General features: G+C 38.5%; 1 protein-coding gene across 1 annotated transcript; it reads left to right on the plus strand.

The window, feature by feature from the left end:
• Positions 1-304: 304 nt before the first annotated feature.
• Positions 305-13,764, plus strand: LOC122022469 (transcription factor VIP1-like). Its single transcript, XM_042580489.1, has 4 exons — positions 305-975; positions 1,362-1,494; positions 1,715-1,799; positions 13,249-13,764. Exons 1-4 carry the CDS (start codon positions 419-421, stop codon positions 13,473-13,475), a joined length of 1,002 nt encoding a protein of 333 aa, XP_042436423.1. The 5' UTR covers positions 305-418; the 3' UTR covers positions 13,476-13,764.
• Positions 13,765-17,197: the final 3,433 nt, after the last annotated feature.

Raw genomic sequence — 17,197 nt, forward strand, 5'->3', positions numbered from 1 at the left:
TGATACTAGCAAAGTCAGGTAGCCAAGCCACTTTAATGATATTTTAATATTCAAAATGGAATAGTAAATGTATGATAAATTAAAAAATAAATTTAATAAAAAAAGGATATATTTCTTTATTCTTTGCCCTTTTTTTTTTTTATCTCCTGAATTAAATTATTTGATTTCCTACGGTTACAGCGAGACCGCCACCGGTGAAGTCTCCAAGACAAGCCGTGGGGTCCTTATCAGTTGACCAATGAGTGAGTGAGTAAACAAGGGGAATGCATGTAGCGGTGCCCAGGCTTTATATTTCCAACTCTATGACTTCGCCCGTCGGGTGCGGCGTATTCCTTTGACTGAGGACGCGTTTCCGCTTGCCATGTCTTTGTTTCTTTGACAAGCGGCGTGCGTCACTCCGACCGGTAGGTGCGCGGCCATGGAGACGGGAGGTCCACCGCTGGCGCCTTCGGCCTTCGGCCACCGCTTCGGGCAGATCCCTATGCCGAACCCTCGCAGCGGCGGCGGCGGCGGAGGAGCTCACCGTCGGGCCATCTCCGAGACTTTCCTCAGCCTCCCCGACGACCTACTCTTCGACACCGACCCAGATTTCGGGGTTTCTGACTTGGACTTCCCCTCCCTCTCGGACGACAACGTGTCAGGAGGCTGCGAGGCGGGCAGCTCCGGAGCGCTCCTAGCGGAGCATGGAGCGGTGGATCACCCGGCGGCACCGTCGACGAGGCCGGTCCCGGGGGCTCACCTGAGGAGCTTGTCGGTGGATACCGCGCTCTTCGAGGGGCTGGGGTTCCAGGCCGGTGGCAGCTACGAAGGGGGACAAGAAAGGAAAGGGCACCATCGGCGGAGCGGCTCCATGGATGGGTCGATCTCGTCATTCGAGGAAGACTCGGCGTCGCTTCTATCAGATTATGCGAAGAAGGCCATGCCGGCTGATAAGCTCGCGGAGCTGGCCCTCCTCGACCCCAGAAGGGCAAAAAGGCACCATCTTTGTCTCCTCTTTCCATCTGCCCCTTTTATTCCTTACAATAATTCAACTCCTTCTTTAGCAATAACGTGCAATTTGATCTTTAGGTTCGATCGTTTGCTACTTTCTGTTTCGACTTCAAATATGATTTGTTTTGACTATTCTCATTCGATTATCCTTCTTTTCCACCTCTTTTTTCAGCTATGTTTGGTCCTTCACCTTTCGGCTGTTCTCAAATGTGAATTTTGCCTCCTTTTTAATGTATTTTTTTGTTCATTGGTTAGCTTTATCTGTTCAACTGAGTATACTAATTTTGTTCACTTTATTCTAATCTCTTTTAGCCTTTTTCTTTGATCTCGCCGTGTAACAGTTTTTTTTCTTTGTCTAATTCTTGCTACAGGATCCTTGCGAACAGACAATCTGCTGCGCGTTCTAAGGAAAGGAAAGTCCGTTACACAGGTGAACTTGAACGGAAGGTGCAAACACTTCAGACTGAGGCAACTACACTATCTGCACAGCTCACGGTTTTTCAGGTTTGAACTAGAGCTCACCATTCGATACCACTTAAACTTTTCAAATCATCATGAAAATTTAAGTGTTTTTTGGTGCTAGGCAAGCATCCTATGAAAGTAAAATTGATTCGTGATGTTTTCACAAGATTAAAAAACCAAAAGTTCTTTGTTCACATTGTTCTATTTGTTGTAAGTATCTGAAATAAGAGAGATGAGCGACTTGATTTTTTTAATAATGCAGAGAGATACCACTGATTTGACCACTGAGAATAGGGAGCTCAAGTTGCGGTTGCAGGCTATGGAACAACAGGCTCAACTTCGTGATGGTATGCTTTCATGCTCAGATTTATATTTTCTTCTACTTTTTTTTTTCCTTGTTTTTGGAGCTTTGAAACACATTAGCAATTTCTAGTTATGATTTTTATTAAATGGGCAGACGAGTTTAGTTTAGTTGTCAAAGGTACTACTGGCAAATAACTCTTGCCAAAAGATTCAAGTGTGCCATTGTAATCTTCTAAATTTAGGAAATACATTGATATCAAGAAATCACATGGTAGCTTCAAGTTACTAAAGGAATAACTAGACGGCATGAATTATTATTTTTGCTTCCTCTCCCTAACTTAAAAAATATTAAGAAATATATTTAGGATGCCTTGTTATTTCCTCAAGTGCATTATATAATATGGCTCATCTCATAAACATAGGATTTTTTTTTGATTGATTTTATACTGCAAAGGGACGAATTTTCTTATTATCACCCTGCAAAAGAACATTGAAGGTAGTCCAAAGCTTTCTAACATGCAGTTTTCTTCTCACACAATACTTAAGAATTACTATCATCATATCCTAAGATTTGCTTTCTTCTCACACAATGCAAGATCAACTTACATGTTTTTTTTCCTATGCTCTTCAGTATAAATGATGGCCATTCAGGAAGTATGCTAACTACAATTCATGATGGTTTTCCTTTACCACAAACTTACCATCTATGGTGACAAAAAACAGATAGGAGTTTAATAACTTTACTTTTGTGTTTGTTTGATGGAGGTTTTAAGTGGCTCAACATATTTCATCCTTGAAATTCAGTTTTTTAAGAGTGGGATGTTAAAAGCCTACCCAGTTGCATTACTATAATAGTAAGCACATAGGCTATAATGGGCACTGTTGCAATTTCAGTTAGTTGACACTTTACCATCCTTTATCCTCTTCCCCACTTTCCTATTTTCACCTGGCTAATAATCAATCTAATGAACTAGGTGAGGACATAAAAGCTGTTCCTACAACTTTCCTCCCTTTCTCTTTTCTTCACTTTGTTTTCTAACTGGAACAAAAGCATGTCATGAAAGAGGCATATAAGATGGGTGTGCTGAGACCATGTCTGCAAGGCCAGTGGAATATGTGGATATTATAAAAGCGAGGTGTGGGATACTAGACTGAGAAACCTTGGCAAGCACTCCTTCAATGTGTTGAGCGCTAGTGCATCCAGGACCCAAACACCTCAAAAGCTGTTCTAATCTAGGGCTATTTGAAGTTGACAAAGCCGACAACACACTAATGGATATGAAAGACATAGTTATTTACGGCAGGAGGCGCCCAAAAGCGCACAAGTGTTGTGGGGCCTGAGGAACTAGACATAAGGTGAGGCATATGCCTTATTGAAGTAAGGTGCTTTGGGTATAAATTTCTACCATTCAAACACATAGGGAATTTCACTATAGTCCATAAAATATTAAACAATAATGTAAATATAAAATTCACTAATATTTTAATATTAAAATAGTTTATCTTCATAATCAAAATCAAACTTCAAATTAAAGAAAAAACAAACTTCAAATATCTAAATCATCAAAATCTTCATCATCTTCTCGGTTTCCTCAAGACTCATTTCTTCCTCCTCTTCATCGATAAGTTGATTTGTAGAAGTTCTTCTCTTAGTTCTCAAAGAACAGTACCACTCATTTCTTCCTCCTCTTCAACGTGGTGTTGATTTTCAAAAATCAGCACCACTGTGGTACTTAAAATCAGCACCACAGTGGTGCGTTCTTTAAATACAGCACCGTAGTTGGCGGGAGGGGTAAAATAAGAAACAAGTGCGCCCTTTGGGAAATTTAAAAGTGCGTTGTGCCTTTTGAGAATTTTGCAACTTTAAATGCATCCTTCGATCAATTGTCGTTTCAAATAACATTACCTATAATATATTAAGGAAAAAAAATGATCACCTAGCGACTCTTTGGTTCTTTGTCTAATGGCCATGGGCATTCCAAAAATCCTTTAGCCCTTTTATACATTGGTAGTTGATACGTGATTTTAATTTGTAGTTCATCACCTTCACACATCACACTTATACAAACCCATCACAACTTCTATGTCATTTTGTATTTTAGAATCCGAATAGAAGAACTTTGGGGTTTAAAAATGACTAGCTGCATACAAAGGTCGATGGAGTTGTATCGACCATCTTTTTTCAATGATGTCAAAAATATTTAATTACTTATCTTCATTGCTATGGAATGAGGCATCAATAGCTTCCTTAGCCCTATCCATTGCCTCGTAAACGCATCCCATTGCAGGTTTTTTTCCCTAGTCAACCAAACAAAGAACTTTTACTAATGAACCGTCTATCTTTAAAACTTCAATAAGGCTAGGAAAATCATGCCTTAACCTCTCAAAAGGCGTATGTTTAAGCGCTCTTCATTCATGTACTGCTAGGGGTGCCAATTCAGATGGGTCAGGTCTGGCTTGGGTCGGGTTGAAAAAAAAATTATAAAAAAAATCCAACCCAAACGTGATACGAAGAATACAACCTGAAACCCCTAAACCTAAATTCGACTAACTCGAGCCCAACCTGAATAACCCGATTAAAAAAATGATTTTTTTTTTACTATTTTCCCAATAATTGTTCACTTTTATCTAATACTCCATCATTATTATACTAACATTGATATTGATATACATCAAAGCATCTTAATTTCCAAAATAAAATTTAATTTAATTTAATCCAAAAAAACCTCACTAAAACCTAAATTCGGCTCAATCTGGGCCAACCTAAATTCGACCCGAAAATCTCCGATCCAAACCCGACCCGAACCTGAAACCCCCAATCCGAATTTGATTTTTTTCGGGTTGAGTCAAGTCGAGTCATCGGGTCGGGTTTAATTTTGACACCCCTAAGTACTGCACCTAGGTCATTGCCCAAGTGCAAATGACGCGCTTGGCTGCGCCTTACGCCTAGGCGACGTGCGCTTTTCACAACTATGGAAAGAATCTAGTTACTTCTTTGTAGTTGGAATCTCTAGTTCTCTAAAATGAAATGGAAGAAAGACATCAATCAAATCTCTCAATTGACTCCACAAATTGTTGTCTAAAACATTGAAGAAATTCGTTCCTCAGATTTTATTAATATACATATTAATATGTATGAGAATGAATTTCCTAATAAAAACATCCTTTTTCTTATTTTTTTTAACACGGTATCAAAACCGGTTATATTTTTCTTAACCACCTAGCTAGCACAACCAAATGTCAACAGTTGAGTTGGTAGTGAGAATGACATGCTGATAGTCATGCTTTAATTGCAACGACTTCTTCACTTGAATGACATGCTGATCCTTGATAGTCAAGAATCATTCTCCCCTTTGTAGATCATGCTCCATTGAACCTAATAGACGCAACAATCATATGATACAAGTAACATTGGAAACTTGTCCCCTCAGGGCGGTGTGGTGGTTGAGGCATGAGGAGTTGCCACATGAGGTCTTAGGGTCAAAACTCGGCGCATCTGAGTATGTTCTCCCACATGCCTTGGTCACTTGCACTAATGAATAGTAGTCATCTGTGATTTACCTCCTCCGTGTTGGCCTAGGGACGAATTGGCGTGGGTGCTGGGGACAAGTGAATCGCCTTTTGCCACACAAGTAACATTGGAAACTTGTGCCATTGCCAAACCATGGGATGGTTGCATCTACCTCTCCTTGTCACATTGGTGGACCATTTCATTAGCTCACAACTATAGTTCTTGTGTATGGATTGCAGTAGGAGTAATCCTTGGGGGAGCATGAAACGGTCCTAGTGAAACCACAGCCTTGGCCTATATAGTGTCTATAAGAAGGGAACAACTCTTGGTTGGACCTACAAGTCCATCAACTCTCCCTCTTCCAATCGGTATGTTTTTGGTGGTTTGCGTTGGCCGACTAGAAGGGGGGTTGAATAGCCCTGCAAAAGTAAAAGAAAACTACCCTTCTTGAACTCTCAGAATAATACTTGCATAAAGTAAATAAAAGCAATAAACTAAAAGAGGAGGCAAAGGGTTTACTTGGTTACAACCGGGGAGGTTGTTAATCCAAGGAATGTGTCACACTAGTATCTCCTTCAGGCGGAGAAGCCTCTTACAGCAATGACGTACAGAAAAATAGAAGCTAAACTCTAAAGAAAGCGTACAAGTGTTGGAAATGCTAATTGCTTGAGTTATTGAGCTTCTTGGACCAACGCTATATTTATAGTCTTGGTCAGGGCGCCTGCAAGGGTTCCAGGTGCCTGGTAGGGGTTAAAACTTTATCCCTTCTCGCATAGATCGCGTTTGACTGCGATCTGAATAATATCCAGGTCCGGGTGCCCGGAATGGTTCCGGACGTCCGGACCAAGAAAGTCAACAGAGTTGACTTTCTCGATCCGGGCCCTCTGCTCCGGTTTAGTTCGCCTCGGTCCGGGTCTTCCGCTCCGGCTCTGTTTGCTTGGGTGATCTCGACCATCCGGAATAGGGCTCACTTAAACCCAACTTCCGACCTTCTCGAGCAACCTTCCGCTCCGGCTTCTCGTCCCTCGGAAATGCCGCTTGCCTCCTTCTCGCCCGCCCGCGTACTCTTCCGCAACACCTCGTCCCTCGGACGCATCAAGCCCGTCGGTTCTTTCCTGTGTCGTCCTTCTCGCTAGCTGCGTCTTTTGCTCGACTCCCTGTGCTCTTAAGCTTCTGCACACTTAGACACAAGGTTAAAACACCACAGGACCTAACTTAACTTGTTGATCACATCAAAACAACCTTGGGGCTCCAACAATCTCCCCCTTTTTGATGTGAGCAACCCAAGTTAAGGTAGGGTAAATAGACATAAAAATAAAATAACTAATATTGCAATAAAGTGCAAAAGGATAGAAAAATTGTAGCCTCCCCTTAAACTTATACTTTTCTTTCTCCCCCTTTGATCACATAAAAAATGGGATTCCAAGAAAAATCTAAGGGTTAAAACTTAGAAAATTTTGAAAATTATTTCAATGATTTTTAGAAAACATTTCTAAGTAAAAGAAAATCTCAAAGAAAATTTCTAAATTAGAAAAAAAAATCTAAGTTAGACAATTTTGCATAAAAAAATATTTTGAAAAATTTCTAAGTTTTTGTAATCAAAATTATTTTTGAGAATTTTCTAAGCAGAAAACTTAAGCAAGAAAATTTTTCTAAGCATTTTTTTTATTTCCAAAAAAAATATTTGAAACACTTTCTAAAGCATTATTTAATTTTAACTTTAATGCTTTATCAGAAAGTTAATTAAACATTTCATTTCAATATTTTGGCTTTCCGATAGTGGCGAGACACTAGGCCTTCTTGGTTATTGAGCCTCATAAAAAAATTAACTGTTTAATTTTCTCGCTGAAAGCGCTAAATCTAATTAATAATTCAAGTTAAACAAGACTTTGGAACCTAATATAGATTTCAGCCTACTGGATTAATTAAAAATTTCTTAAGGGCATACATTTTTGAAATATTTCTAATTTGTCCCTGGTGATATCTAAAATACCAATTTAAATTGTTGTATTTTCTAAAATTTGTATTATGGGAACATGCATGATTATTTAAAGAATCTATTTGTCTTTTCAAATTTTCATTTTCTAACTTTAATTTGTCTAACCCTTCTAATGGGCAAGATTTAGCTAGAATTACTTTTAAATTTTTAATTTCCTTTTCTAACTTGCAACAGACTTTAGTTAACAATTTAACAAACTTATAGAGTTTATCGGGAGGAAGAGACCGTACCTGACTTACCTTGTCGATCTCGTTATCCGTGTCTCTCCCTGAACTGCTGCTTTCTTCTGAAATAGCTCCCTCTTCATCGATGCTCATTTCGGACGAGCTTGAATCGTAGTCCTCGTCTTGATGACTTGCCAGTAATGCAAGTCCGGAGAAGACCTCGACTTCCGATTCAGACGACGTATCGTCCCACGTCGCCTTTAAGACCTTGCGCTTGTTTGTTTGGACAGACTTCTTGTCTTTGTCTTTGTCCTTGTTCTTTAGCTTGGGACAGTTGTCCTTCACGTGCCCTTCTTCGTTGCAGTGGTAGCAGCAGATCGTCCTTTTCTTTCTACCTGCGAATTGTTAGTTTTTCTATAATTATATAACTTCTTAAAGTGTCTTACCATCATAACCATTTCCTCGTCGTCGAGAGAAGACTCTGACTCATATTCGTCTCTTGATACTTTGAGGGCGATGTTTTGCTTGTGCTCCTTCGTACCTGCACATTTTGATTCATGTACTTCAAATGTGGAAAATAATTCTTCTAATGTATTTTTTCTAAGTCTTTCAAAATATAAAAGGCATCTACTAGTGATGTCCATTTTGAATTTCTAGGAAATGAATTGAGTGCGTACCTTAGCGAATTTCAGCTACTTATCTTTTCTCCGAGATTCGAAAGTCCGGTGATGATTTCCTTAATCTTCGAGTGCAGATGTGCGGTTGTTTCGTTTTCTTCAAGTCGCATGCTGGTGAGCTGGTTGCGAAGTAAATCCTGTCTTGCGAGCTTGATGGTGTCGACCTTTTAGCATGTCACGAGGTGCTCTAAATTAATTAAAATTGAAACTCATTAAGATTAAGACAAATGTTGTAGTAAGGAGTCCCAAGTCGTATTTTTCCAAGGGTAACTAGTAAATGTGTGAGTGCTCTAGAATTGATTCAAATGAAATTATTGCATCATCAAGGTCTATTATGCTTTTCCACTTGATTCACACACAATTTGGATTCATCTAATAAAACCATTTATGAAATCAGAGAAGGATTCACAACACAATTTCGTTCTCACAAAGTTAGTTTCAATTAAATTCAGATTTAAATGCACTATTTAATCAAGAAAATCAGTCATCAACCCTTCAATTCACATCCACAATCAAACTTAACAAGTAAATCGTAAGCTCAAACAAAATTATACCAAACAGAGGTAACAATCATAGCTAGAGTTTATCAATCTTCATTCAAGCAAGATTACAAGTACAAAGATCTAAATCAGAACAAAGGTTTACTAACTAGATCACAAAAGTCTAAAACTATCAGTATCAGTATTGCAAAATAAACCTAACAGAACAAAGATCATTTGCCAAAGTACAGTAGGTCTGGGTTTGAAAGCAAGAATTTGAAATCAGAAATACAAAATCTCAAACAGAAATTGGAATTGCAAAAAAAAGTTTCAGATCTAAAGATCTGAGCATGAACATGAACAATTCAAAGTCAAAACAAAGAAACCTAAAACCCTAAACATTCCACAAACCCAAACCGTAACCAAACTTCATCAATCTGCTGTCAACAGATATGTCTTTGGAAACCTCCCCTCCAACATCCAACAAACAATCAACTAAGCTCCCAACCATCACCAGAGAACAATCACAGCTCTTAGAAACCTCCCCTCAAACTCACATCCGACTGGTAACCCCATCAAACAAAGAACAGAGCATGAATTTGTAAATTCACAAACCGGATTGAATGGCCGCATCGTCCAAGTTTTGCTGTGGAATGGAGATCGGAAAGATGATCAGAGACTCTCAGAAATCTCCCTTCAAGCTCTAGTGGATGCGAAGATCGCTGATCGAGAAACCTCCCTCTCACCGGATCGCGGCGTTGAAACAGACTCCAAGTCGTGCCGAGAAACCTCCTTCTAGCACTCTCCGATCTTGGAAGATGGACGCCGACAGCTCAGGATCGCCGTCGGAGAAGAAAGTCTGCTCTCGAATCTGAATTGTGGAACGAGAACTCGGCATTGCGGAGAAGAAGGGAAGAAGATACTATAGTCGCGAAAACGCCGAGCCCAGCTTCCTTGTAGCTTCTCGCGGCTATTTAAATCCTCCCAAATCTGATCGGACGGTTGAGATTTCTCGGAGCTTGATCAACGGTGGAAGATAGCCTAAAATCTGATCCAACAATACTGATCTTCATCTACAGTCCAGATCTACTCCCCATTAGGTTGGATGGACCAAATGCTTGACGGATGGCTCAGATCTCTCCAATCTTCAATGGACAGTCCAAATCGATCCAAAGCTTGATCGCCTTGTTTAACCCTAGATTTGAGCCTAAATGTGGCCTGATCTGATCGGGTCCATGACCCTTTTGATGCCTACAAAATAATAATAAAATATTAGCATCAAATACCATGAAAATAAGTTAATTTGCAATTAGTTCCAAAATCATATGCAATTATGAAATATGATGTAAATGTGAGATTAAGCTATGAATAGACCAATAAAAATATGCATTATGATTCAAAATAATATAGCAAAATCATAGTTATCACTTGACTTCATACGTTCCTTTGTGCAGCTCAAGGAATTTTTCCCATAGTTCCTTTGCTGAGTGGTAGTTGCCGATCCAGTTGACTTCTTGTGGCGGAAGAACGCTCAGCAGATGGAATTCTGCCTTACCGTTTACTACGTAGTCGGCCTGCTCCTTTTTCGTCCACTTGTATTTTTCTTTGCCCTCCGGTGCTACAAAACCGAATTTCATAATTAAAAGTAAATCAAAGTCTGTCTTGAAAAATACTTGCATTCGCTTTTTCCAGCTAGCGAATTCCCCTTCGAATTTCGGCAGGTAGATACTTGGTCCGACCATTAATTCGGTGCTTAGTCCTCCTGAAGCGTCCTCGCTCTGATACCACTTGTTGGTTCGCGTTGGTCGGCTAGAAGGGGGGGGGGGTGGTTGAATAGCCCTGCAAAAGTAAAAGAAAATTACCCTTCTCGAACTCTCAGAATAGCACTTGCATAAAGTAAATAAAAGCAATAAACTAAAAGAGGAGGCAAAAGGTTTACTTGGTTACAACCGGAGAGGTTGTTAATCCAAGGAATGTGTCGCACTAGTATCTCCTTCAAGCGGAGAAGCCTCTTACAACAATGACACACAGAAAAATAGAAGCTAAACTCTAAAGAAAGCATACAAGGGTTGGAAATGCTAATTGTTTGAGTTATTGAGCTTCTTATAGCCTTGGTTGGGGCGCCTGGAAGGGTTCCAGGCGCCTAGGAAGGGATAAAACTTTATCCCTTCTCGCATAGATCGCGTTTGACCGCGATTTGGATAATATCCATGTCCGGGCGCCCAGAAGGGTTCCGGGCGCCCCAGACTGGTTCCGGGCGTCCGGATCAAGAAAGTCAACAGAGTTGACTTTTTCGGTCCGGACCCTCTGCTTCGGTTCAGTTCGCCTTGATCCGGGTCTTCCGCTACAGGACTTAATTCCCTTGGACTCAACCTTTTCGATAATGTGTTGAACTACTCATTCAAACTGTTTTCTCATTGAATTACTTAGACCAACTAAATTGGATTGCCAAATGATTCAGACCATCCCCTACCACCATAATCATTAACATTGACAATAGGAGGACCTTATTGATAAGATGAAATCCGATGGAATAAAGGACGAATAGTGTATACACCATTTTAGAATCCCAAACACCCTTGTGGTCCTTAGAGCCTTGACTTATTGTGCCCTGCCCTTTGTCCAGACACCCTTATTGGTTGTCTTGCTGATACTCACACTATAGTCTTTGCCACAATTGTCCTGAAATGGTGATGAAGTCCATGTTTGAAAGCCATACAATCCCTCACCACTCTGATTACAACCTATTGCACATACGGAGGTCCTAAGGAGCACTGTGAATGCTTTGACAACCTCACTTGGAGGTGATCGTGAATGCAATATTAAGAGGGACCCTATGGCTGGGCATAAGAAAACCTCTCATAAAAGAGGTGGTTGATGCCTCCTGCGTCTCTTGCCACCATGGAAGAGGAAGAAGGAAGAGTTATCGTCGGAGGAAGATGGGGTCATGGGATAAAGGAACCTTTTTTTTTTCAAGCAGACAAAAGAGGTGGTTTTAGTCTATTCCTAGTGTGCTTCTGATCTTACAATGACTCAACTGACATTGAGCACCATCTAGGGAATTTTTGAACCCAGATATCTATCCACTAATTTAGGTCCCACCCTATTATGCTGAGTTTTCTTAACAACCTTGAAAAGGGTCGCATAATGGTGGTATATGGACCTGCTAAGGGTTGCCATTCATCTTCTCCCAACTCACTTGAAGATTCATTGAGCGTTTCGCAGGATGTTGACTGGAAGAAGAATTCATACTTGCTTAACATCAAGCACTGGGAAGAAGAGTCTCTCTTAGAGACTATGTGTGAAGACTCGATGCGGAAGGAAACTGAAACATGGAAAGAACTTCAAAATCTTTCTCACGGTCACCATAACTGGGCTGATGGATTCGAGTTCACCTTTGATGTGCATCACAATCTTCCTAGAGTTTCATACCATTTCATAAAATGCACACTTTAATTTGATGAGGCTAAGTGAGCTCGTGAGATGAAAAAGGAGCGAAGTCCGAGTTTCTAGTTTCCTAGAGGATTTTAGTAATGAAGGTTAGAAGACATGAACAACAAACATGAAAGACATGAACCTATTTTCTCGATCAAGTTCACTTCTCTCACCACCGGCCAAGAAAAAAAATTCTTAGAAGGATCAGAACTTGTTTTTGTAGCCTGCCCCTTTGAAGATTCCCTCGTAACACCAAAGCCCTGTAAAATATTATTGATATCATCAGGACACAAGCCACACCGTGAAAGAATACCACCAATTGCAGGTGGATTTTGAGAAGCTCATCCATTGAGGGCACATGCTAAAGTCTGTGGTGGTCATGAGAGAAAGAGGTGTGATGCAAAACCTTGGATCCCCACCAGCCTATTGCAGGCATGATTTTTGGACGACCAATAATCAAAGGAGATTCATCGAGTGAACAGTGTGCCTACGCCCAAACAAATTCTCAAAATTGGTGTCAAGTGATCAGAGTCAACAGAGTTCTTCACATTTTCTTGGAAGACAAACCTTGGGTGATATCTTCCGAGTAGAATAACACCTTGGTCATCGCAGTGGAGATCTCCCATGCGTACATTTGTTGAATATTGTTAGATACCAAGACCACAATGGTAACATCGTCTTATTCAGCCTTCTCTAAACTTGGATTCATGGTGGACTTCTTAGTTGTGATAACACTGATTCACTTGACCGGCATCTCAGGGAGTGGCTAGTCTCGGCCAAAACTCAGGGTGGTGCCCCATTGGTGTGACATTACCAGATTCCTACTCATGGACTTGCCTAAGCCCGACAATGCTATCATTGGGAGGTTGACACTCAATCAGCATTGTGCAGCCGTCTCAATGCCATTTGATCGATGTAGGGGCTAAAGATGTTAGAGGCAATCCTTAGGATTTTTAAGATCAGTATGTAGAAATTAATTGTCACTTTATCATTGAGAAAATGTGATCTAGTAAGATCATCATTTCCTTTATCAATTCTAATGGTCAATTGGGAGATTTACTAACAAAAATTTTCTCAAGTCCAATAGTTAATTTCACCAACCTGACCAGTTGCTGGGAGCTTAACATCCTTAAGAACAAGTTTTTACGCTACCGAAAGGTTCTAATTTCGATCTCTGTATGGATGCATGACATTCCTGATCATGATCTTTTTTTCCTTTCCCACACAGCTTTGAATGAAGCTTTAAGAGAAGAAGTGCAGCGGCTTAGGATAGCAACTGGACAAGTTCCAAATGCAAGCGGAGATCACTTCAATGGAGTGTTTCAGCAGTCTATATCAAACTACTATTCTCACTCACAGCAGCTTCCTCCCATACATCCATCGAAAACTCAAAGTTCCTGCAATGGTCAGACACCGAGTGTCCATTCTCCAAACGATCCGATGGACTTCATGTGATGTGATGCCAAATCAATGATCTGATGTAAGAAATAATACCTTCACAAGCCTACGTGCAGGTAATTGACTCGAAGGGCACTTATGTTGGCTGTAACTTGTAGCAATTAGGAGTTGATGGATTTTGTATCATTAAATTACAAACTAATGTCTGTAAGGGAATGAATGACCTTCTCTGGTGGGTTTCACTCTGTACAGAGTTAATAATGAAAATACCTGTCTACCTACATGGTGAATGTGTAATATGAATATCCTCATATATTCTTTGAAGATGTGTAATTTGCACGTGTCATGTGTGTTTTTTATGCAAATATTTATTCCATTTTTTGTGATTATTATGGATTATTTCCATATTTAATAGGAAATGAAACTTAATTTCTATTGAATTGTTTATCCCTAACTTATACAGAAATAATTATTTTATTTATTTATTTATTTATTCTTTAAATAATAAATATAATTATTTGACTGTCCATTCAGACCAAATGGGTCCTGAGTCAGTGCGATTGAATGAGTCAATTAGGTTGATTGTGTTACTAAATTGCTTAGGTTGGCCAGGTGGGTTATCGGGTGACAAAATGTATATATATTTTTTTATTATTTAAGTTTCTAGCTTTTGGAACCCATTAATTTTGGATGTGATTGGTCCTTAAATTTTTCTGCTAGTTATGAAGGTAAATTTAAAAATAGAAGCATCTCATTATCCAGGAATCAACGTCCTAGATTTGTCAATTCTTTAGAGAAAAATATTTTATAGTACGTCATAATTGGGAATCGTTGTGGATACTTGAGAACCAACAAAATATACCGTAGCCGGGAGCACCATTGGGTGTGAGACAGACTAGACAAATTCGGCGGGCTAGACAAGCAAGCCTATCATGCAAGGCAACCTAACTAGATGAGCCAATAGTCACTTAGAGCAATCCAGTCACTTAGAGCAAGCAAGCTAGTAGACAAGTGAGGCTAAATAGACTAATTAAAAGAAAGATCTTGTAAGTTAGGCGAGTCATATAAAATATCAAGTAGGATGGAAATTATTTCCAACAATCACTCAAATAACCTAATAAAATAATCACAAGAAGGTATTCATTTAGGTATGACACTTAAGTCGGCATGGATCAGAGCTGTCACTCTAGCCCAGTCCTATTAAGTATTCATATTTATATTTTTTAATAGTACAATTAAAATAAAACGGTAAATTAAAGAAAAATATCCAATGATAATTATAACTTTACATGCAATCTCCATACCTAAAAAACTTTATTTCCACTCCCTACATGTAAAGTATTACTTGTTTCAACTCCCTCATACAAATATTGATACCAAAATTGTCCTTCAGATTTTTTAGGTACAAAAAAATCCAAAATTAAGTACAAAAAGTCTGAAAACGAGTATAATTCTTCTTAAAGTCAGTACTTTATATTAAAAATCGAGTATATTTTCTATCAAAATTATCCCTCTTATTTTTTAGGTATAAAAAGTCTAAAAATAAGTATAATTCCTGTTAAATTCAGCACTTTCCACTATAATCCAGTACTCTATACTAGGATCGAGTATATTTTTTATTGAAATTAACCTATATTTTTTAGGTACAAAAAGTCAAAAATTGAGTACAAAAAGTCCAAAAATGAGTATAATTCTTCTTAAAATCAGTCTTTATATTAAAAATCGAGTATATTTTCTATTAAATTCAGCACATTAAACTAAAATCGAGTATATTTTGAGGTGAAAAAAGAATCGTACTCAATTTAATAGAAAATATACTAAATTCTAATTTAATATACTGAATTTAAGAGGATTTATACTGATTTTTGGACTTTTTGTACCTAAAAATATCATGGGCAATTAGGTAAATATGTTTGACTGGGGAGTGAAAAGAAAGTTTTTCATGGATGGGGACTCCATGTAAAATTATGTTTACCAATGGGGAGTGCATGCAAATTTACCCAAAATAAAATTACAATCATCTATATAAAATTTTAATTTAACCCATTAAAATCCATCAATTCCACAATCAAACACCTCCGGACAATGATACATGACAGAGTATTTTCTTAATTTTTGAGTTATCTAAGAATAGTTTATGAATTAAAGAATAAATTTATCTGAATAGATAATTGACTTGAGGTGATGGCTGTTCACTGTAAGCACTCTGATTTACTCATGTAGTAGATAAATCTTTCATAAGATCGAACCGATTACTCTTATAATTAATGATTATAAATTTAATATCTATTACCAACTTAAAAAACATCAGCTAATCTTTAATTTCTTAATCCGTCGCTAATCGATATGGTCCTGAGCGATCATCATGTTCATCTGCACATCATATTATGTGACTGGACCTCTAGGTAAGACCTAGAAAACGATCTCAGAGCGAGAAGCTAATGCAACTCAAGCAAGTTTCAGGTCACTAAAACATACCAACCACTGTAGTTCCTGTGGCTTTGCTTCTCTCTGAACCTTTGGGTCGGGAATGCCTTCATTTTTGCTAATTGACTTCCAATGTTCAGTTTTCGATTAATTTTAAGATAATTGATTCCGTTATATGAAAATTTTTTATCAACCATTCAATTTTCGATTAATTTTAAGATAATTGATTCGGTTATATGAAAATTTTTTATCAACCATTAGAATAAATTAAAAATATTTAAAGGAGGTGAATCCAAAGAATAAAAATATTTAAAGGAGATGAATCCAATATTCTTAGGTCAACGGTAAATTAAGAAAAATTCATTAGATAATTCATCGAAGCTAGAACTCAATGTTTAGATGCATGAGAAATTGAGAATGTGCTCTATAGTTGCACCATTGTCCCGGAGTTGGGAATGCCTTTATTTTTTTTTGTTGACATCATATATCTAACTTATACCAACTAATTTTAGAGGTGACTGATCCGGCCCCATAAAAATTCATCACCGACTATTAATATAAATCAGAAAGTACTCACGACGGATGATCCATCGGTCCAGAGTTATTAGGTGAACTGTCAATTAAAGAAATTCATCCATTGGAAATATCTTTTGAAGTAAAAAGTGATATCACACATTCCAAATGCTCTAGTATCACTTACTTTATGACAAGATATAGGTAGATACATTATGAGGGATATTTTACCCTAGCATAATGGCCTTTTGCATGAGAGGTTAGACATCCAATAAGGTATTTTACACCTACTAAGAATCGACCTCAAAACCTATTAGATATTATGTAAGTACTCACTGTGTTAATATGTGGGGACTAGAATGTTTTTACTTTAAAAAATGATAAATCAAATAACACTGAATTTGGGGTCACCTGTCTGACCCCACGAAACTTTCCCACTAGCCGTCAGAGTAAATCAGAAAGCGCTTGCAACAGGTGGTCTAGAAGCTCAACATCTCATTGTTGCGCACCTCATTTGGAGAAAAAAAATCTATTGGGAGATTGTTGATGCAATCGTCCTCGGGTCAAGATTGACCAGTTTGATTAAACTCGAGTGGATTCGAGCTTGAGTTTCAATATTTGGATAATATGTGAGATGGGGTCAAATAGGTAAAGGTTGATAGGATATTTGACGATATGTGATATGAGAGTCCAGTATGTCATGGAGGACTAAATACTTGACTGGCAAAGTCCTAACTCAATATTAAGCAAGTGTAAAGGCCTAACTTGAGGGTTATATATAGGAAAGTCCTAATTGCGGTTAGGCAAAGAAAAGTTCAAGTGAGTCAAGGAGGACGACA

This window comes from Zingiber officinale, chromosome 9B (genome assembly GCF_018446385.1).
Source record: "Zingiber officinale cultivar Zhangliang chromosome 9B, Zo_v1.1, whole genome shotgun sequence".
Classification (NCBI taxonomy): domain Eukaryota; kingdom Viridiplantae; phylum Streptophyta; class Magnoliopsida; order Zingiberales; family Zingiberaceae; genus Zingiber; species Zingiber officinale.